The sequence below is a fragment of the Microtus pennsylvanicus genome, chromosome 11, assembly GCF_037038515.1.
Source record: "Microtus pennsylvanicus isolate mMicPen1 chromosome 11, mMicPen1.hap1, whole genome shotgun sequence".
Taxonomy (NCBI): Eukaryota; Metazoa; Chordata; class Mammalia; order Rodentia; family Cricetidae; genus Microtus; species Microtus pennsylvanicus.
Window position 1 is genome coordinate 99151490 of NC_134589.1, and position 21572 is coordinate 99173061.

The window sequence follows — 21572 nt, forward strand, 5'->3', positions numbered from 1 at the left end:
GCTGCCTTGTGAGTGTTACTGCATACTGCTGCCTTGTGAGTTTTACTGCATACTGCTGCCGTGTGTTACTGCATACTGCTGCCTTGTGAGTTTTACTGCATACTGCTGCCTTGTGTTACTGCATACTGCTGCCGTGTGTTACTGCATACTGCTGCCGTGTGGGTGTTACTGCATACTGCTGCCTTGTGAGTTTTATTGCATACTGCTGCCTTGTGAGTGTTACTGCATACTGCTGCCGTGTGTTACTGCATACTGCTGCCTTGTGAGTTTTAATGCATACTGCTGCCTTGTGTTACTGCATACTGCTGCCGTGTGTTACTGCATACTGCTGCCGTGTGAGTGTTACTGCATACTGCTGCCTTGTGAGTGTTACTGCATACTGCTGCCTTGTGAGTTTTACTGCATACTGCTGCCTTGTGACTTTTACTGCATACTGCTGCCTTGTGTTACTGCATACTGCTGCCTTGTGAGTTTTACTGCATACTGCTGCCTTGTGTTACTGCATACTGCTGCCGTGTGAGTGTTACTGCATACTGCTGCCTTGTGAGTTTTACTGCATACTGCTGCCTTGTGAGTGTTACTGCATACTGCTGCCGTGTGAGTGTTACTGCATACTGCTGCCTTGTGAGTGTTACTGCATACTGCTGCCGTGTGAGTTTTACTGCATACTGCTGCCTTGTGAGTGTTACTGCATACTGCTGCCTTGTGAGTTTTACTGCATACTGCTGCCGTGTGAGTTTTACTGCATACTGCTGCCTTGTGTTACTGCATACTGCTGCCTTGTGAGTGTTACTGCATACTGCTGCCTTGTGTTACTGCATACTGCTGCCTTGTGAGTGTTACTGCATACTGCTGCCGTGTGAGTTTTACTGCATACTGCTGCCGTGTGTTACTGCATACTGCTGCTGTGTGAGTTTTACTGCATACTGCTGCCTTGTGAGTTTTACTGCATACTGCTGCCTTGTGTTACTGCATATTGCTGCCGTGTGAGTGTTACTGCATACTGCTGCCTTGTGAGTTTTACTGCATACTGCTGCCTTGTGTTACTGCATACTGCTGCCTTGTGAGTTTTACTGCATACTGCTGCCGTGTGAGTGTTACTGCATTCTGCTGCCGTGTGTTACTGCATACTGCTGCCGTGTGAGTGTTACTGCATACTACTGCCGTGTGAGTTTTACTGCATACTGCTGCCGTGTGTTACTGCATACTGCTGCCTTGTGAGCTTCAGTGCATACTGCTGCCGTGTGTTACTGCATACTGCTGCCGTGTGTTACTGCATACTGCTGCCGTGTGTTACTGCATACTGCTGCCTTGTGTTACTGCATACTGCTGCCGTGTGAGTGTTACTGCATACTGCTGCCGTGTGTTACTGCATACTGCTGCCTTGTGAGTTTTACTGCATACTGCTGCCGTGTGAGTGTTACTGCATACTGCTGCCTTGTGTTACTGCATACTGCTGCCGTGTGAGTGTTACTGCATACTGCTGCCGTGTGTTACTGCATACTGCTGCTGTGTGAGTTTTACTGCATACTGCTGCTGTGTGAGTTTTACTGTAGAGGATTTGTGTAGGGCAGGGTCTGGTCCGGCACACACACACTCAGGGAACCTGTGTAAACGTCACACAGCCTTACCCCAGTTCTTGTCCGTCTTGTCTCAGAGCGTACCTTTCTGGCTTCAAATACCCAGTGGCTTTTTCCGTCCTCATCGATCTGGTTCCACCATCGAAGACCCACCATGAGTCTTCCAGTCACATTCTGAGGAAAGAGGACAAAAGGGCTCTGAGCACGAAAGAAACAAGAGAGCTCATTGTTTCTGTAATGGTCTCCCTATGTAGCCCAGGCTAGCTTTGAACTCTCAAGCCTCCTGCTTCAGCTTCCTGAGCGGTGAGTATTGGGTGTGTGCCAGTGCACCTGACTAATGCTTGTAAATTGCAGAAGGCATAGGAGGAGGGTGTGAGGTTGGTAAGATGACGGTGGGTGAAGATGCTTTTGCCAAGCCTGATGACCCGAGTTCAATTCCCAGGGACCTATATGGTAGAAGGAGAGAACTGACTTCTACAAGCTGTCTTCTGACCACATGTATATTATAACATATGTGTGCATGCTTGCATGAAAAAGAAAGTGGGAAAAGGTTGGATGTTGTATTGTAATTGTTCCTCCAGAGAGCTTTCCAGACTTCTTGTCTTTAAGCTTACTTTTTTGTTTTTGAGACAGGATCTCACTGGTTGGTCCAGAACTTAGTAGGTAGACCAGGCTGACCTCACAGAAATTCACCTGCCTCTGCCCACCCACCCCCTGCCCTCCCACCCACTGAGTGCTGGTATTAAAGATGTGTGCCACTATACTGGCCCATATCATTTTGAAAAGTGGGATTCTGGCCAGGTATGGTAGACAGTGCATGCCTTGATCCCCAGTCCTCGGGAGGCAGAGGCAGGCAGATCTCTGTGAGTTGGATATAGCCAGGGTTACATAGTGAGATGTTACCTCAAAAAAAAAGAAGACTCTGCCTCAAAATAACACAGATGGTCATATTATATGTTTTAATGTGTATATATTATATGCAAAGCTATATGGGGTTGTCACCCCCATGGTGCATCTGTGCACCTGTGACATCTGATCCTGGAAGCTGCTTTCTGAAGCATTTTTGCTCTCTATTGTAAGTGACATGAGCCCAGTAATCCTTACAAATTTTAAACATGAATTTTGTGTGGAGGAGAAGGGCTCTCATGTGCCACAGCAAACGTGGAAGTCAACAACTTTTGGGGATTGGTTCTTCCCTTGAACCGTGTGGGTCCCAAGGATCATACGTGGAGCCAAGCTTGACAACAAGCTCCCTTTTCCTGCTGTGCCATCTTGCTGGCCCCTCGGTGTTCTTCAATGTGTAGCAACAATTTAAATCAAAGCACCCCTGGGAGCAAAGCCCACTTGTCCCTGGAGAAGGAGCCTTACCTTCACAGACCAGAAGTCAAAGGACAGTAGGAGAAGCACAGTGACAAAGCAGCCAACGAAGCTCCTGCTGAACCAGTCACAGCACACATAGGTGATGATGGCACTCACGCGGAAGAACAGATGGAAGAAGGTGGCCAAGGGGTGCCTGAGAAGACCCCGGGAGGTGCCCGACTCAGAAGCAAGGACAAGGTCATTAAGCTCACTTTGGCACTACCAGTGTGGCATTCGCCCCTGTGTGGTTCACCTCAAAATTCAGGCAGCAGTACTGTTAACACACCTTAGCATTGCCCAAGTGACAAGTCCCATGCATCCCAGGCTGCCCTCAATGATGACAGTGCTGTCCCTGAACGTCTGATAATCTTCCCTACACTGTCCGTGTGCACTGCCACGCCTGGTCCATGTGGTGCTGGGTACCAAACCTGGGATGTGTGCATGTTATGCAAGCACTCGGCACCTGAGCCACACCCCAGCCCCTGAAACGTGTTGCGTGTGTTGCAACACTACTGTGTTCTCACTCGAAGAACCCAGGACTTTCCCATAATCTGACTCCAAACGTCATTTTCCCTCTTTGAAACAAGGTCACCTTTGAAGTGAAGTGAGGCTGATTCCTGTCTTTCCACCCAGTGGCAACGATAGTTCCCTAAAAGTAAAGATTGGGCCATCCCACCAGCATGGGTAAGCTCACAGGGCAGAGCTCTCGGGCCACGGGGCAAAGCTTGTTCCTAGAGAGTTCATCCTAGGAGTGGTGATGAACTAATGGGGCCCAGCTCGTGCCAGCTGCCTGGCAATGAGAGGCGATTACATGCTAGAGTTTCCCCAGAAGTTGCTTACTGAGCACTGTGCCTTCAGATGCCAGCCTGCCTATACCTACCAATGCCCGAGCCATAGGAGGTCCTCAGCTTGCAGTAGCTGCTTTCAGAGAACTGGGACAGACAGTTAAAAAGGACCACCAAGCTGTTGGGACAGACCCATCTGGAGAGAGAGCAACAGCTACAGAGGACACACGGATGGCAATGGCCGACCCTGAGAGGACGAGCTCAGGTGCACAGGAGGCTTCCTGCTGTGGCGTCCCGGTTTCCAAAAGCAGACAGACAGAGCGCATGTCAACTACCACATCAGCTATGTGATGGCACTGAGATGCACTTTGAGGGGCTGGGATGTGGCTTGGTTGACAAGAGTGCTCACCTTGCCTGCACAAGGCACTGAGTGTGACCCCAGCACTTCACAGACCAGGTGTGGTGGTGCACACACCTGGAACACCCACATCTGGGAGGTAGAGGCAAAAGGACTACAGGTTCAAGGCCATCAGTCATGTGGGGATGAGGAGGCTAACTATATATATTTTAAAATGGCCCAGCTAATTCTTTAAAATATCACAGACTATGCTCCTCGCTAGCCTGTGGTCTGTCCACATACCACTTCTGGGTTAGTTATAAAACATGGATTTTAAAGAAATCTCGGGGGCTAAAGCACCTCCTGCTCCTCCAGAGGACCAGAGCTCTATTCCCAGTACCTGTGTCTGGCAGCTCACCCCAACCCCAACATACACAGTTCCAGGCCTCTACACACACAATTATGTGAACTCGCATTTTCCCTCACATGGGAACACACATACATGTACATACACATACACATGAAAAAATATTTTAGTAGTCTCTGAAAACATTTTAGTAGTCCTGGAATTTAATATATATTAATATATAATATATTATATATTAATATATTTGTTGTGTTAAATGTTGTGATTGAGTCGATTGAGATCACTAGGAAGGGCTGCAGAGATGACCTGGTGGTCAAGAGCACTGGCTGCTCTTCCGGAGGACCTGGGTTGGATTCTCAGCACCCTTGTGGCAGCTTACAACCACCTGTAACTCCAGTTCTGGGGATTCAGTGCCCTCTACTGGCCTCTTCAGGAACTGCATGCATGTGATACACATACATGCAGGCAAAACACGTGAACACATAAAATAGATCAAATCTTTTTAGTTATTATTATTTTATTCTTCTCTCATATATTATATCCTGACTGACTGCCATTTCCCCTCCCTCCTCTCCTCCCATCTCTCCTCTCCACCTTCCCTCTCCCACAGATCCACTCCTCCTCTGTTTTCCTTCAGAAAGAGCAGGCCTCCCAGGGTTATCAGCAAACATGGCATAACAAGTTACAGCAAGACTGAGCACCGCCCTCATATCAAAGCAAGGTGAGGCAACCCAGTAGGAAGAAAGGGTCCCAAAAGCAGGTAAAAGAATCAGAGACAGCCCCCGTTCCTACTGTGAGGAGTCCCACAAGCGCACCAAGCTACACAACCATAACACAGAGGATTTAGCGCAGACCCATTCAGGCTCCCTCATTGCTGGCAGAATCTCTGAGCCCTATGAGCCCGGCTTAGTTGATTCTGTGAGCCCTCTTCTCGTGGTGCCCTCAACCCCTCTGGCTCCTACAATCCTTTCTCCCCACTTTCCAAAGGATTCCTGAGCTCTAGCTAACATTTGGCTGTGGGACTCTGCACTGCTCCCATCAGCTGCCAGAGGAAGTCTCTCTGTTGACGGTTACGCTAGACAGCTAAGAGCTCTTAAAACCCACCAGGAGCAATGCGTGTGGGGATCTGAGGACAACTTTTCGGAGTCAGCTCTCTTCTCCCACTGGGGCTCCTAAGGTTAAAACTCAGGATGTCGGCCTGCACTTTTACTCTGAGTCGTCTTGTCCACCCTGCTTCCTTGATTCTTGTTTCCATTATCCAAGCAGAGCTGATACATGTCAAACCATGGCTTAAGTCCTGTTTCGTGCAGGGCCTCATTTATTCTGCATCTGGAGTTGGCCCAGCTTGCTAATGCCAGGCTAATGCTAAGGTGGTCCAAGACTAGCTTCTAGGTTCTGAAGACTAACTAACTCAAGCCCTGAATGTATAGGTTACACAGGCCAGCAGCCTTCCTGATCCATCCCTTGAGATGCAAATGGCAGGGTGATCCTGAGCTAGCTGCCTGGGGTCAGTCTTCCAGGTCTTAATTTTTCTTGTAGCTCCATTGCCTTTCCAATGCTGTCTAACTTCTCAAAGCCTCAGGCTTAGACTGGGAAGATGGCTCACTGGGCAAAATACTTGCTGCGCAATGGTGAGGGCCCAAATTTGATTCCTTAGAACCCAAGCAGGACACATATCAGGAATGTCTGAGGTTCAGTCATTCTTATGGATGAGGGAGGCAGAGACACCAGGATTCCCAGAAGCTCTCAGGCTGCTTAGGCAGGCATGTCTATAATGCAAACAACATGGAGACTCCCCAAATAGGGTGGGCGCCGAAGACCAACCCCCAAGGTTGTCCTCTGACATGGGAACACGCTCATTCGCACACGAGTGAGCACAGGTGCACAGAGGCCTCATTCTTCCCCCGTAAACAGGTGCAGTGTCTCTTTTGGACCCTGAAGAGATGGTATGGGGGTGACAGACGCGAGATTCTGAAAGCCACACTGCTCTGTGATTGGGGACAGCTTTTATCTCAGCCCAGTGTCACTCAGGAGTCCCACCACCAAGGAGCCACAGTGAAATTCCCCTCTGACCACAACTTTCTCTTTGTCATGCTTGTGGGGGGGCATTTTTGAGGGATCTTCCAGGACTCCTAATCCCCCCACAATCTGCAAAGGGTCCATTGTCATGCTCAACAGATAGTCTTTTCTACTCAGTATCCAACCCTCCCCTCAAGAAGACATCAAGGGCAAGGGTAGATGTCTTTTTACTCTTTGGGGGCCCGCCACCAAGCTCCCAAATAAACACACAGACTTATTTTTACTATGAATACCTGGCTTTAGCTTGTCTTGTTCCTAGCCAGCTTTTCTAACTTAACCCATCCCGTTTCTCTTTAACCACATTTTGCCTCCAGGCTCTTCACCTTTCTTTATTCTATGTATCTTTCTTTCCTTCTTACTCCGTGGCTGGCTGGCCGGCCCCTGGTGTCCTCCTCTCCTTCTTTCCCCACTTCTCACCCTTTCCCCTAGATTTCTCCTCCTACTTATTCTCTCTGCCTACCAACCCCACTTATTTCTCTCTCCTATTGGCCATTCAGCTCCTTATTAGATGTGTTTTAGGCAGGCAAAGTAACACAGCTTCACAGAGTTAAACAAATGCAACATAAAATAATGCAACACATCTTAGCATCATTAAATAAATGTTCCACAGCATAAATAAATATAAAGCATCTTAAGCTAATATTCCACCACAGGCAAGAGAAGAAAAAATGATCTCAGTGAGGAAAGGGGCAGATCCCTGAGATGGTTTGTTCAAGTCTCCTTTATTCATAAACCCATTCTCACAGTTACAAGTCTTGGAGTGGACACCACTGTCACCCTCCTGGAGAGACACAAGGTAGGTTCTCAACCTGCGAGGGATATGGGTCTCACTGGAGGTCTTAACCTGTGCCTGGTAGAGGAATGCACAGGCTGTGCCACAGCCAGTGGTACAGAAATGTACTATTCTGACACCAGGACACAGGAGGCCTGAGAAACACACACTGCTCAGTGAAATCAGCTTTGTGAAGTGGTTGTGTGAGCTGATCACAAAATGACAATGTTCCTGAAGACACAAAACTACAGAAATGGTGAAAAGGCCGCTCTCTCAGGGGACACAAAGGACTTTGGGTCAGTAAAGCTATTCTTTGTGATATTATAGAATGGGGGGTACAAGTCACCACACATTCATCAAATCCCACAGAATGCATGGCCAGAAAAGAGAAAGAAGCCCTATGGGAAGGCTGGATTTGGACTAGTAAGTATTGGTTCAGCAGTTGTGGCAGGTGTGCTGTATTGTGGGATGGCAGCTGTGGCAGGTGTGCTGTGGCTGTGGATGGCAGCTGTGGCAGGTGTGCTGTATTGTGGGATGGCAGCTGTGGCAGGTGTGCTGTGGCTGTGGATGGCAGCTGTGGCAGGTGTGCTGTATTGTGGGATGGCAGCTGTGGCAGGTGTGCTGTGGCTGTGGATGGCAGCTGTGGCAGGTGTGCTGTATTGTGGGATGGCAGCTGTGGCAGGTGTGCTGTGGCTGTGGATGGCAGCTGTGGCAGGTGTGCTGTATTGTGGGATGGCAGCTGTGGCAGGTGTGCTGTGGCTGTGGATGGTAGCTGTGGCAGGTGTGCTGTATTGTGGGATGGCAGCTGTGGCAGGTGTGCCGTGGCTGTGGATGGTAGCTGTGGCAGGTGTGCTGTATTGTGGGATGGCAGCTGTGGCAGGTGTGCTGTATTGTGGGATGGCAGCTGTGGCAGGTGTGCTGTGGCTGTGGATGGTAGCTGTGGCAGGTGTGCTGTATTGTGGGATGGCAGCTGTGGCAGGTGTGCTGTGGCTGTGGATGGCAGCTGTGGCAGGTGTGCTGTGGCTGTGGATGGCAGCTGTGGCAGGTGTGCTGTGGCTGTGGATGGTAGCTGTGGCAGGTGTGCTGTGGCTGTGGATGGCAGCTGTGGCAGGTGTGCTGTGGCTGTGGATGGTAGCTGTGGCAGGTGTGCTGTATTGTGGGATGGCAGCTGTGGCAGGTGTGCTGTGGCTGTGGATGGCAGCTGTGGCAGGTGTGCTGTATTGTGGGATGGCAGCTGTGGCAGGTGTGCTGTGGCTGTGGATGGCAGCTGTGGCAGGTGTGCTGTGGCTGTGGATGGCAGCTGTGGCAGGTGTGCCGTGGCTGTGGATGGCAGCTGTGGCGGGTGTGCCGTGGCTGTGGATGGCAGCTGTGGCAGGTGTGCCGTGGCTGTGGATGGCAGCTGTGGCGGGTGTGCCGTGGCTGTGGATGGCAGCTGTGGCGGGTGTGCCGTGGCTGTGGATGGCAGCTGTGGCGGGTGTGCCGTGGCTGTGGATGGCAGCTGTGGCGGGTGTGCTGTATTGTGGGATGGCAGCTGTGGCAGGTGTGCCGTGGCTGTGGATGGCAGCTGTGGCGGGTGTGCCGTGGCTGTGGATGGCAGCTGTGGCGGGTGTGCCGTGGCTGTGGGATGGGAATCGAAGGGCAACTGTGGGAACTGTAGCTTCTGCTTCTTTTTCCTTTTCCGAGGCAGGGTTTTGTCTATCCCAGCCTGGCTTCCATTAGTCTCCACTTCCCGTGTTTTGGTACCCACCCTCATTTCTGGTTTGTGGAGTGCTGGGATTAGACCCAGGGCTTTCACATGCCTGGTAAGTGCTGGGCCAACTAAACCCCACCCCCAGCTAGACCTAAATTCACTCTAAAGAATAGGGTATGGGCTGTATAATAAGGGGGATGGGCATCTGGATGTGGGCTCGGTGTGTGTACACACAGGGAGGAGCCCGTAAACCCGGCCAAGTGGCAGCCTGAGCACTACTCAAAACAGCTAAGAAAGTGATCAGTGCAGAAGGCGGCTGGACCATTTTCAGCTTGGCTCACACAACCCCTTCTCACCCTTTCGCAGCAGCCCTAAACCAGGGGTAAGGACCACTGCCCTAAATGCAGCCGGGATCTAACAAGTGTCCTTAGACTGTTCTTGGGCTGGCAAGATGGCTCAGGTGACAACCTGAGTCCAGGATCCACATGGTAAAAAGAGAACCAATTCTTGTAAGTTGTCTTCTGCCAACCACACATGTTGGCACCCTCCCTTGCGCACATCAAAGAAGAAAGGGAGGGAGGGAGGGAAGGAGGGAGGGAGGGAGGGAGGGGGACTTCCTTGTAATATTTGTACAATTTGGGGGTAATGGGTTGATGGAAAAATGTATGAATAGTTTATGCTTTCTCCCAGGAATACAGCTTCTAATACCACACACCCCACTGTTAGGGAGATATCCTTATCTACTTTAAGGTCTTTCTTACACCTTTGTAGGTTGTAACACACATAAAGAAGCCAGAGGTCTCTTTATGAGGCTATAAGACATTCTTAAAACATCTGTCACTGTACTTACTCAGGAACAAGATAATCAAAGCAAAGTCAGCTTTAAAAGATCAACAAGATTCGGCGGGCTGGAAAAATTGGCCACAAATCAGATTGCAAGCCTCTTCGAACTATACACCCAGGCATAGACAGCATTAAGGCTAGATTAGCAGAAGTGACCTCTGCTCTGCACCGAGACTTCTACGGACGACCCAAGTGTGGAGTGGAGAGATGATAAAAAACGAGATGGCAGGACCTTCCTTTCTTAGAAAAGTTAGCACACACGGAGTCCCTGTTTCTATGGTCATAGGACCAAAGAACAGCAGAATGCCAGGATTAGACATACGGACAAATTCTATAAAGAAATAAAATATAAATACTGCCATAATTTGAATAATAATTGCAGAATCTTTGGCCTGAGGGTATTTCTTGGACATTCTCATCATTAAGAGTTAATAATATACTGCTTGGGACAGGGCAATCTGCCTGGGCTGGCTTGGGGTTTGTTTTGGTTTAGTGTCCTTAAAGCACAGAAGCTACTAGACTAAGAACAGTCTCTCATATGCCTCTAGGTTTTTAAAAACTGGGTTATGGAGTTAATGAGTAAAACTGGTTATAAAAATAACCATTAAACTTGAGGGAAATGATAGTAACTCTGTTCTGTTATGGTTTATCAATGATGACTAGAAGATGTATAGAAGGAAGTAAGACACGTTTCTAAAACCAAAATGATATGGTCTGTGTTTGGAACGACATGAATCTATTCCTGATTACTGAATTCTGTAAAAATAAAGAAGGACTCAGGCTGCCAGTCAGTCAGGCTGCAGGATTCTCCCGACCATCATGCCTGGCTCACCCTTCCCTCCTGTCTCAGATCTGCCAACCGCCGGGGCTGGCTCCCGGTGATGCACCACCATGCCTATCTTTTCCATGAATGCTGGCATCAGAACTCAGTTACTCCTGCTGAACAGCAAACATTTTACCCGCTGAGCCGTCACCTCTCCCCCAGGAGCTCAAACTGGCTTAGAACTTGTAGTCCTCCTGACACTGACTGTCTCCAAGTTCTGTGATTAAGAGCAATGAAGCGGGACACCTAGTTTACACTAGGAAGTGTGCCTGTGTGTGTGTGTGTGCAGTTCAGGGGCTGAGACTGCTGGCTCAGGCATTATAATCTTCCTTTCTTGGCCATCTTCCCGCTAACAGCAGTCTTTGAGCAGATGCAGGAATCGGTCTCAAATCAGCCCAGGAGCAGCAACTGGGGGACAAGACAGCTCAGCCACACTGACAAGGACCCCAGCGAGGAGGGCACCAGCTCCTCTGTTCCCTGTCCTTTTCTGTAAATTGAATGAAACAGTAGAGGAAGAAAGACTACAGGAAGTTGGTCTGGATTTTTCACGGAGACACAAGTGCCTTCCAGGACAGACCGACTCACAGGGTGATGTCCTGGAGCCTTGTGTGGTCTGTCTGTGGTTTAACACACACACACACACACACACACACACACACACACACACACACACACACACACACACACCTAAAAATCCCCAACTGGTAGTTGGTCATTGCAGCTGGATGCCTGAGGAAAATTCCAGAACACAAGTCCTTTTTTCTGGGTTTATCGGTTCCTCTTTAAAAGAGGGGGGTGGGATGGGGTGGGACATTACTGTGGAGCACAAATGTCAGCTTCCCAATGACAGTGGTACAGTGACAGGCAGAGCCCAGATGTTTAACCCTGCCCTGGAGGAGACGAAAGAGTGTGTGTGTAGGCAGAGGACAACTCCAGCGGGCGTCCTCTAGAAGTCATGCACCTCACTTTTGTGAGACAAGGTCTTTCACTGGGATGTGGGGCCTCCGAGGAAGCTGGCTGGCTGACCAGAAAGCTTCAAGGACCTATCTGTCTACCTGGTGCTGGGTAGGTTTTCCCGTGGGTTCTGGGGATTGAACTTAGTTGTTAGACTTTCAAGATAAGCGCTTTGTAGATGAAGTGCTCTGGTCCCTGGGCTCATTCATCTCTTCACCTGCTCACTCTTCCTGGTCTCTGGGGAGCCTGATGGGATTGCAGCGTCCACACCACCTCGGCTTGCCATCCACAGCCCTCTTCTACTTCATTTCCAACGTCACCTCAGGGTGAAGAATAAAGCAATGGGGGACAGAAGGCACTCAAGTCTGAGGAAGCAGAAATGTCTCTCACCCTTCAGGAGCCTGGTGGCTGTGCATACTCAGGACCCGCCACCGAGGCTCCTGCATCTCATTCTTCTCTAGAACGATCCAGGGGCAATGCCATCTCCATCATAACAGATGACAGCATGGCCTTCTGCTTCCATCAGAGCCTGGACGCTGGATTCTGGGGCCATCAGGATGTTGGAGTAGATGCTGGTTGCCTAGAACTCACAGTTCCCACTAGAAGTCTGCACAGCCGAGGTTTGCATGTGGAAGTGAAGAACAGAGGAGACTTCCCTCTGAACGCCACAGTTTTCTCCACTTGTTTCTGTTCTTTATTTTTTCTTAAAGACACAGACCAGCTTCAGAAGCTGGGTGGCTCAGTATCAAATAGAGGGAACTCATGGGGATGACTCAGCAGGCCTTGTTTGCTCAGCCCAGGCTGCAGGGAGTCATCTGGCACCAACACAGTCCGATCTACTCTCTACTGATGCTGGAGCCCTGAACCCCTCCTTTAGCCAAGGCTCTGGGGTTTTCTAAAAACATAGACCCCAAAGAACTGAAATCAGAGACTCAAAGAAAACTATGTACTATATACAACAGTATTAATCACAATGAGCCAAACTGGAAAGACCCCAAATGTCCACCAATAGGTCAACGGATAAGCAAAATGTGACCTAAGCACACGGTGGAGTATCACCAGCTACAGTAACGTGTGGCACATGTTCTAGGCGGGCCACCCTCGAAAACCTGATGCTAAGTGGAAGAAGGCAGGCAGAAGAAAACAGGTGTCACACAGTTGTGTTTGTATGTGGTGCTGGAGCAGTCCTAGAGAAAGGGGTAGAAAGTAGGGTTGGCGCTGGCTAGGAGTGCTGCCTGTTGGCTCCCAGCATCCATGACAGGAGGCTCACAATTGTCTAACTCCAGCACCAGGGAGTTGGACACCCTCTTCTGGCACCTGAGAACACAGGCACACATGTGGCACACATACACACACAAGCACATACACACGCATGTGCACACACAGGCATGCTCTAGGAAGGAAAAGATAGAGGTTACTAAGAGCTGGGGAAGGAGCAGTAGGGACTGTTTTCTGAGTTACAGTTGGGAAGAAGAGAGAATTCCTGGACATGGGTGATGGTGTTGCACAAAATGAGTGACATTACTTCCACAGAACTATGCACATGAAAAAAATTAAAATGTCAGCTAGACTATTCAGTGGGTAAAGGTGTTTACTATCAAGCCTCACAACCCATGTTCAATCCCTGGGATACACACAGAGGAAGGAGAGAATCAACTGTTTACTCTATTTTTTGAGCATGTGTGTATGTGTGTGCGTGCATGCGTGTAGTGTGTATGTGCGTGTGAGTGTATGCCACAGTACAGGTAGAGAGATCAGAGGACAACTTTCGGGAGCCCTTGCCTTCCACCACATGGATCCCAGGGCTCCAACTCTGGTTGTCAGGCCGGGCATTAGAGCCATAACTCACTAAGCCATTTCATTAGCCCAATAAATATAATTTTTTAAAAAAAATCTTTAAAAAGAGAAAATGGTTAAAATGGTCAATTTATCACAATAAAATAGGAAGGAAAGCAGTGAAGTACTTCTGCATAAGTGCCAGTGTCCACCCTCAACTGCAGCCCAAACACATTCAAGCATGAGGACCTGAGTTCAGATCCCCAGGATCAGAATACAAAGCTGGGCATGGTGGTTTGCACCTAGAATCCCAGAACTAAGGAGGCAGAGACAGGCATTTCTCAGGGGCTTGCTGGCCAGCCAACCTAACCCAATCAGCTCCAAGTTCACGGAAAGACCCCATCTCAAAAAGCAAAGTGGAGGATGATGGTCCCCTTCCAACCTGAGTCCATGTCCGGTATCCACATGAATACCCATCCCCAGCCCCACCCACCCCAAACTTACATGCAAAAATATTTGAGGGGTAAAAACCCTTCACACTCTATGTAAAGGCCTTAAAATCATCATCTTCTAAGCAACACGGCCTAACACCTGTGTAGGTGGCACTGCCGTTGGATTAGATGTTGCAAGTCCTCTAGACGTGGCCCATGATGCTTGGAAAGGCGTCAAAACTATGTCCTTTTATATGGGGATGTGACCATCCTTAGGATTTGGTACCCAAGAAGAGTCCTGGAAGCATCCTCCTTGGTGCTGAAGGATAACTATCGAGCTACGTGGATGAGCCTTGAAAACGCCTGTCACGTGAAAGAAGCTGGACACAAAGGGTCACGTGTGATACTTAATTTCTGTGGGCTATGTAGAATGGGCAGGTGACACCAGGGTGTGTCAGTGGTTGCCAGGAGCTATGGGGAAGGGGACTCAGGTCTCTGGTGGGGTTTCCCTTGGGGTGATAAAAATATCCTGGAATTAGCGGGGAGAGTGTGTGTGGCACTGTGAATGCACTGCTGAAAGGAAGGAAAGAGGAAGAGAGGGGAGAAAGGGAGGAGGGCCCTGGTGCCACTGGCCCTTCTTCAGAAGGAAGGCAGCAGAGTGGGTAATGCCGTGAGAGTCCTCAGTACAAGCTCAGACTCTGAACTTGGCAGTTGCCCTGGTTTGGGTCCCAGCTCCTCCACTGAGGACTTGTGTGATCTCAGACAGGTGAATCTGGGACCATGTGCCAGTCTCCTGTCCCCCTGTGAAGCGGGATGAGCCACAGGTCTGTGGAAGTTGCACTCCTGGGAGTAGTGGAAGGTGTGTAAGGGTAGCCACAGCAGTGTCAGCTGCGTGGACAATTACATGGCAAATATAACCCACTAAAGTGCCTAGGTTACTGCCTGGTGAGTAGTGACCAGCGATAACAATGCACCGGTACCGGGCAGGACAGAGCAACTGCTCTGCCATCTTCCCTTGGTTGAGCTTAGGACTTCTCCAGGTAGGAATGACCAGGGTCACGGCTGTGACTGAGGGGTGCAGGCCAAGTTCCACAATACTGCCTGTGCAGTTCTAAAATGCAGACCCTCCTGCCACTATCTGCAAGTGCTAGTATTAGGCATGCCATGCTGGGGACAGACACGGGGCACAAGCATGCTGGGCAAGCACTGTACCGCTGTGCTCCACCCCAGCACCAGAGCTGATGATGTTCATTAAGAAGAGATTTAAAACATAGACTGAAGAATGAATGGGCACTAGAAGGGGGCTCTGGGAAAAGAGGGTCCACACTCAAGTGTACATGTGGGCCCTGAGGGAAAGCCATACCCTCGAGTTTTAGCATAGAAGCCAGGTATACCATTTTGGTGGTCTCTGAAGAAATGTGTTAAAGGGTTTGTAAAGTCCTCCCTCCTCCTTCTGTGTCTGGTAAAGGAATGTGTTCACACCTATTTATTCTTTAAACATAGCATTGCTGATTGAACATGCATACCTCTGAGTGTGTGTGTGTGTGTGTGTGTGTGTGTGCATGTGTGTGTACGCGTGTGTGTGCATGTGTGTGTACGCGTGTGTGTGTGCATGTGTGTGTACGCGTGTGTGTGTGCATGTGTGTGTACGCGTGTGTGTTGTGTAATGTGTGTGGTGTGTGTTTATGTGTGGTGTGCGTTTATGTGTGGTGTGCGTTTATGTGTGGTGTGTGTGCGTGAGAGAGAGAGAGAGAGAGAGAGAGAGAGAGAGAGAGAGAGAGAGAGGGCCAGAGGTCAACATCTGGTTCTTCCTCATTTCTGTACCATATTTTTGAAACAAGGTCTCTCACTAAACCTGAAACGCTCTATTTTAGCTAGAGTAGATGTCAGGAGAGCCCCCTGGGATCCTCTCGCTTCTACCACCCACGCCCGCTCCATATACCTCCTCAACAGAGCCATCTTCCGCTGCCTAGCACTGGGGTCACAGAAGGGGGCCACTATGCCTGGCTTTTACATGGATGCTGGGCATTTGAGCTCAAGTCCTCATGCTTGTACAACACCAAATGTCCCCACGGAACTGTCCCCAGCCCTCGTAACCTTATTTGAAATATCCCTATAGAGAAGGAAGACTGTCTGGCGTAGGCAACCTCCACAGGAAGTTTTGTTAATTGTGCTGTAATTCTTGGGTCTCAGCTGGCAATACTTCAGCCAGACTTGGGGGTGAGGGATTCCCAAAAATTTGTTTCAGCACAGACATCATTCAACCCACAGCATGTATGGTGAACCCAAAGAAAGTCTGTGAAGAAGGGACAGTGAGTTCTCAGACAAGGCCCCTAGTGCTCACCGGGAGTGTGAACTGTTCAGATTTAAAGTAAAAGAGCGACTGTGTTCACAGGTGACCTGCCGCAGAGCGCTCGGGTGGGGGTGGGGGAGCTCCACAGTGCTAAATCCACTACCTAGTTACACTTGGCAGGCCTCCATGTCTTCTGAGATTCTGCCCTTGGTTTGTTCAGGTAGTGCTATAGGCCAGCGGCTGTCTGGAGCTGGAGGGACAATGGCCCACTCAGACAACTGCCTCTAAGTTCCCCAGGCCATCAGGCTGAACCTACAGGCCAGATCTCACAGCACACGGTCTTCATGTTCGGGGAGGGGAGGTATGGAGACAAGGACACGATGAGGCTGGTGTTTGGGATATTCTAGGAACAGAGACACGGCTACACTGTGAGCATCGGCTTGTAAAGTCAGAGGCGCACGCGAATGTGGCTGAGCAAGGATGCTTGCTGCCACCTGACCACCGGAACCCTCAAGCTGGGAAGAGAGAACTGACTCTCACAGGTTATCTGACCTCCACAAGCCAGCTGTGGCATGTGTGTGCTGTATCAACAAACCAACCAACAAATGCATTAAAAATGGAATCTTGTCTTTGTCTCTGAGTTCACAGGATATATTTTAAAATCAGTCACTGGTCACCTCCTGGAGGATGTAAGGAACTGGCTCATGACTTTAACGAACTTGGGAGATGAACTGCCTGATACAGGGATGCATTTATATTTCCTATATGGTGGACACCTTCCAGTAACCAATTGTCTGATGGGAGACTAAGTTAGCGGCTCTCACATCACTATGACCACAGGGCATGCCAGAGACTGGGTGAGGAGATGGTTACTTTGGCTTCAGTCCATGTTGGTGGACAGGGCCTGGTGGCAGGGGCATGTGAGCGGACACTGTTCATGGCAGACCAGGAAAAGAGCAGGAAACCAAATGCATGGCTTCTGCAAGAGTGGGTGATGTTGGCTGCAGGCCTCTCTCTAACCCACTTCAGCCATTTTAGGGTTTCTGGGATCAGAATGCTTCACCAAGGCTACAAGCCTTGCACCTCATCTTCAGTGCTCAGCTCTGTCTTTCCAAAACAAAAGATGGGCACAGCTCCCCGAGGGGGGCATCAGAGACAAAGGCACCTCTGGGCAGGAGGTTACATGATGGGAGAATTGAGTAGCAAACTGTCCGCCCAGGCAGCACTGACTCCCCACCTCTACCAGCTGTGGGAGTCCCCACAGGATGGCTTTTTTAAATTTAAATTTAATTTAATTTTAAATGCCACATGGCGATTTTCAAAGTATCCCTACTTCCTGGCATTGAAGATCCAGTCGGACTGGTTTCTATCTCAAGTTTTGAAGTCTTCCTAGACATGCCACCAGGAAGCCAGCCTGGAATCTCTGGGGGCCTAAGCAGTTCAAGGCCACCTGGGTAATTTGGTGAGTCTGTATCTGAAAATAAAAAGTTGAAAAAGAAAGCTGGAGATAGATAATAGTTTATCCTGCACACACAAGGCCCAGGAGGCAAGCCCCAGTCCTGTGCAGGGGAGAAAAGATCTGAAATCCACTTTCTTCTCTTGAAAGAATCCTGGGTCTTTTGAGTGGCAAATATAACTCCATATCTGGGAGCTTGAGGCAGGGGGATTGTGAGTTCCAGACCAGCCTGGGCTACATAGCAAGACTTTGCTTCACAAAAACAAACAAACAAAACCCCAGTGGGATTGCAGGTAAACCGAGTCAGAGGGGAAGAGTGGGCTGTCTGGTGGTAGTGACCAGGTTCAAGAATAGAAATATACTTTTAAAGGCAGCATTGAGTAGCATCCCTGCCAGGCAACATTGCCAGGACCGACTCCTGAGGGCACAAAAATTGTAAAGGACCTGTGGAAATGAAATGCAGATTTATTTTTAACATACAGTGAAGTTCTTTGGGGTGAGTGAGTACGGTAATGGTATATGTTAGCTATTTGTGTCCTTTTGTTTATGTATTTGACTGATGAATGTACTTTGAGATAGGGTCTCATGTAGCCCAGGCTAGCCTTGAACTCCCTATATAGATGAGAATGACACGGCCACCTGTTTCTGCCTCCCACGTGCTGTGGGGTCACAGGAGTGATCACAGAAGTTCATGCCTGGCTTCGTAGTGCTAGTCTATAAACAGCACTTTGAAAATCCCTCTAAGGGACTGGAGCGATGGCTTGTCGGTAAGAGCGCTTACTATTCTCCAGGGAACCTGGGCTCACTTCCGAGCACCCACTTTGGCAGCTCATACAGCGTGTAACCCCAGTCCCATGGGATCCGATCCCCTCTTCTAACCTCCACGAGTACCAGGCACACACATGATACATATATATGAGCAGCCAAAACACTTTACACTTAAAAATAATTTAAATTTCTAAAAGAAAATCCTTTAAAATGATATTTAAAAATTTTTTTCATAGATATTAATTCAAAGCTTTATTTTTCAAGTTAAAATAGTGACCATATTTTGCAGGGCCTTTATTTGGAGTTCCAATCAAGCATTAAAATGTCCCACCGTACTGAAAATAGTACACATTGTATTTGGGGTCTATGCGTATTTTTGTTTGCAGGTTAATTTGGCATTCAAAGTAACTATAGATAGGCCGGCAAGACAGTTCAGCGGGTAATGGTGCCTGCTGCCAAGACTGGTGACCTGGGTTCAGCCCCCTGGGACCTATATGATGGAGGGAGAGACTCCTCCAAGTTGTCCTCTGACCTTCGACACACATACACCCACCTCTACAATATAACTCTTTAAAAAAGAAATACAAAGCAATCACTGGTGCCCATCTGACCTGGTTTAAATTGCCTAAAGACAGAACTAACTTTATAATAAAACATTTTTCAATTTTCCTTCAACGCCATTCCAGAAATACCACTAAATAAATCGAACTTCAAACAATAGCCCATAGTCCGGTGCCTGCTGTTTGCCAGGCATAGGCTGGGGCAGGGTGCACGGAACAAAATGGAGCACTGCCTCCTTCTACGGTGAGTCGTATGGATGCCAATGTGGGATTCCTACATAATGCGAGTGGGGCCATCAAAACATTGCAGAACCTCCACTGTCCATCAGGGTGGACACTGTGCACAGCGCCACCAGCTAGCCCTGACTGCGGAACCTCCACTGTCCATCAGGGTGGACACTGTGCACAGCGCCACCAGCTAGCCCTGACTGTGGAACCTCCACTGTCCATCAGGGTGGACACTGTGCACAGCGCCACCAGCTAGCCCTGACTGCGGAACCTCCACTGTCCATCAGGGTGGGACACTGTGCACAGCGCCACCAGCTAGCCCTGACTGCGGAACCTCCACTGTCCATCAGGGTGGACAGCGGGCACAGCGCCACCAGCTAGCCCTGACTGCAGACCACTGCCCCCTTTAGTCACAGAGGCTTGTTTCAGGGCAGAGGATGCTGCTCAGTGACATTTTAATAAATGTGGGGCTCAAGATGTGGACACAGCTTCTGACCAATGAACCAGGATCAGACAGGGGTTATAAGGAACCTGGGTTTCAACTTGAAGTTCCTAAATTGATCTTTACTAAGACAATGTCGCCAGCATGTATGACTGAGCTCTGTACCAGTATTTCAACATTTACCCCTCCTAATCTAAAAAAAGTCCCATGGATCCTGACGGATGCCCACCCTGCATCTCCAAACACTCTCCAGACATGGAGGTCAAGGTTCAGTGCAGTTAATTCAGCCTTCGAAGGCCTTCCTGCTGACACAGCTCACACAGCAAGTTCATGTGAACAAGACACACACAAGACATGTAAGGGGAAGTGGAGCCGTCAGAGATGTGAGGAGATCATTTCAAAATAAGTAAGGATCCGCCTGATCAAAGAGAACCGAAATCTCACTAGTTCCCTGATTTGGATGGTTATTTTTCTTGGTGTTCTGGAACCTTCCCTAAAATTAAACGATCCACTATTGATGGAACTAACTAGCTTCTGTGTCTGGCTCTTTTTTGGTCTGTTTGATTTTGTTTTGTTGTTGTTGCTGATTTGAGGGGACTGATAGGGTTTGTAGGTGAGACTAGCTTCAAAACTTACAAACTTGTTCTGCTGTCCAGGTTTGCCTCAAACTTACAGAGATCCCTCTGCCTCTGCCTCCTGAGTGCTGGGATGAAAGGCATGCTCTGCAATGCAGGGTTTAAATTTTTTATTTATGTGTTTATTTCTATATTTTTCTAAATTGATTTTAGAGCATTAGAGACAATATGACTTGTTCCGCAAAGGCACATGGGAGTCTTGGTGAGGGTCCTCATCAGCTGAATAGACAGACATTTTGGGTTTTAAGAAAATCAAAATTATCATTTCCTTAGTATTCTGGAGCAAGGTGTATGTGTATGTGTGTGTGTATGCATGTGTGTGTATGCCTGTATGTGTACTTGTGCATATGTGATATATATATGATATATATGTGGATATCCATATATTAAATAGAGGTGTGTTTATATTGTTGTGAAGAATGACTGGCCATCAAGTCATTCCAAGTCATTCCAAGTGCTGCCACCCCCCCTCCCTTTTCCTTATATCCAGCTTCTTTTGGTTCAATGTCATACAAAGAAGTAAAGAAACAGCTCCAAGTTCCCTTAAATGCCAGACTCTAGATAGAAGCTGGGCCTAGCGGCACATGCCTATAATCTCAGTACTAAGGAGCTGCCCAGGGGATCAGGAGGACAACGCCATTTTGGCTGAATAGGGAACTGAGACCAACCTAGCCTCTGACCAATTAACTCAGGAACAAAACCCCTAAACTCCCAATAGAGAATATTCTAACTCCAAATTGGTAATTTTGTAAATGGAGACATGTACAGCATCTGAAGACATTTTCGGTTGCCACTGAGTGATGGTTTCAATGCTCTTGGTGCCTAGAGGACAGAGGGCTCTGCCAATGCCCTGCAGTGCACAGGCCACCCCACCACTAATAGTGATGTGGTCATAGCAATAGTGTACACTTGTAATCACACTGGAGAGGTGGAAATCAGAGAGAGGATCAGGAGCTCAAAGTTATCATTGCTACAATGGGAGTTCCAGGCCAATTCAAAAAGAAAAAAAAAGAAGAAAGAAAGAAAACAAGAAGGAGAAGGAGGAAGAGGAGGAAAAGGAGGAGGAGGAAGAGGAGGAAGAGGAGGAAAAAGAAGAGGAGGAGAAGGAGGAGGAGGAGAAGGAGGAGGAGGAGGAAGACTGGCCAGAAGGAGAAACTGTGAAGAGGGAGAAGAGGCAATTCCATGGTATCTATATTGACACCGAGAACATAGAAGTCTTGCCCAGGGAACAAAGATGGGTGCTCTTAATCCAGAGTTTCCCCGAGCTAAGCTCATACCCATGCTCCCACTAATGAAGTAAAATATAACATAAAACATAGGCTTGAGGGCTGATCAAGTTCAGATCCTGGAACTTAATACCATTGTGATGTTAAGCAACTCACTCAGCTCTCTGC

The 21572-nt window shown here is 48.7% G+C and overlaps 1 protein-coding gene across 4 annotated transcripts in view; it reads right to left on the reverse strand.

Moving 5' to 3' along the window:
- The window catches only part of Tvp23a (trans-golgi network vesicle protein 23 homolog A), a 40272-nt gene that overhangs the window by 9109 nt on the left and 9591 nt on the right, over window positions 1-21572 (reverse strand). For 2 of the 4 annotated variants that reach the window (XM_075942013.1, XM_075942011.1), the window contains exons 3-4: window positions 2949-3093; window positions 1632-1754 (exon numbers count right to left, since the gene is read on the reverse strand). In XM_075942013.1, coding sequence (XP_075798128.1) covers window positions 1632-1754; window positions 2949-3093 — 268 coding nt within the window. The remainder of the gene's footprint in view (window positions 1-1631; window positions 1755-2948; window positions 3094-21572) is intronic. The other 2 variants (XM_075942014.1, XM_075942012.1) reach the window with 1 other exon arrangement.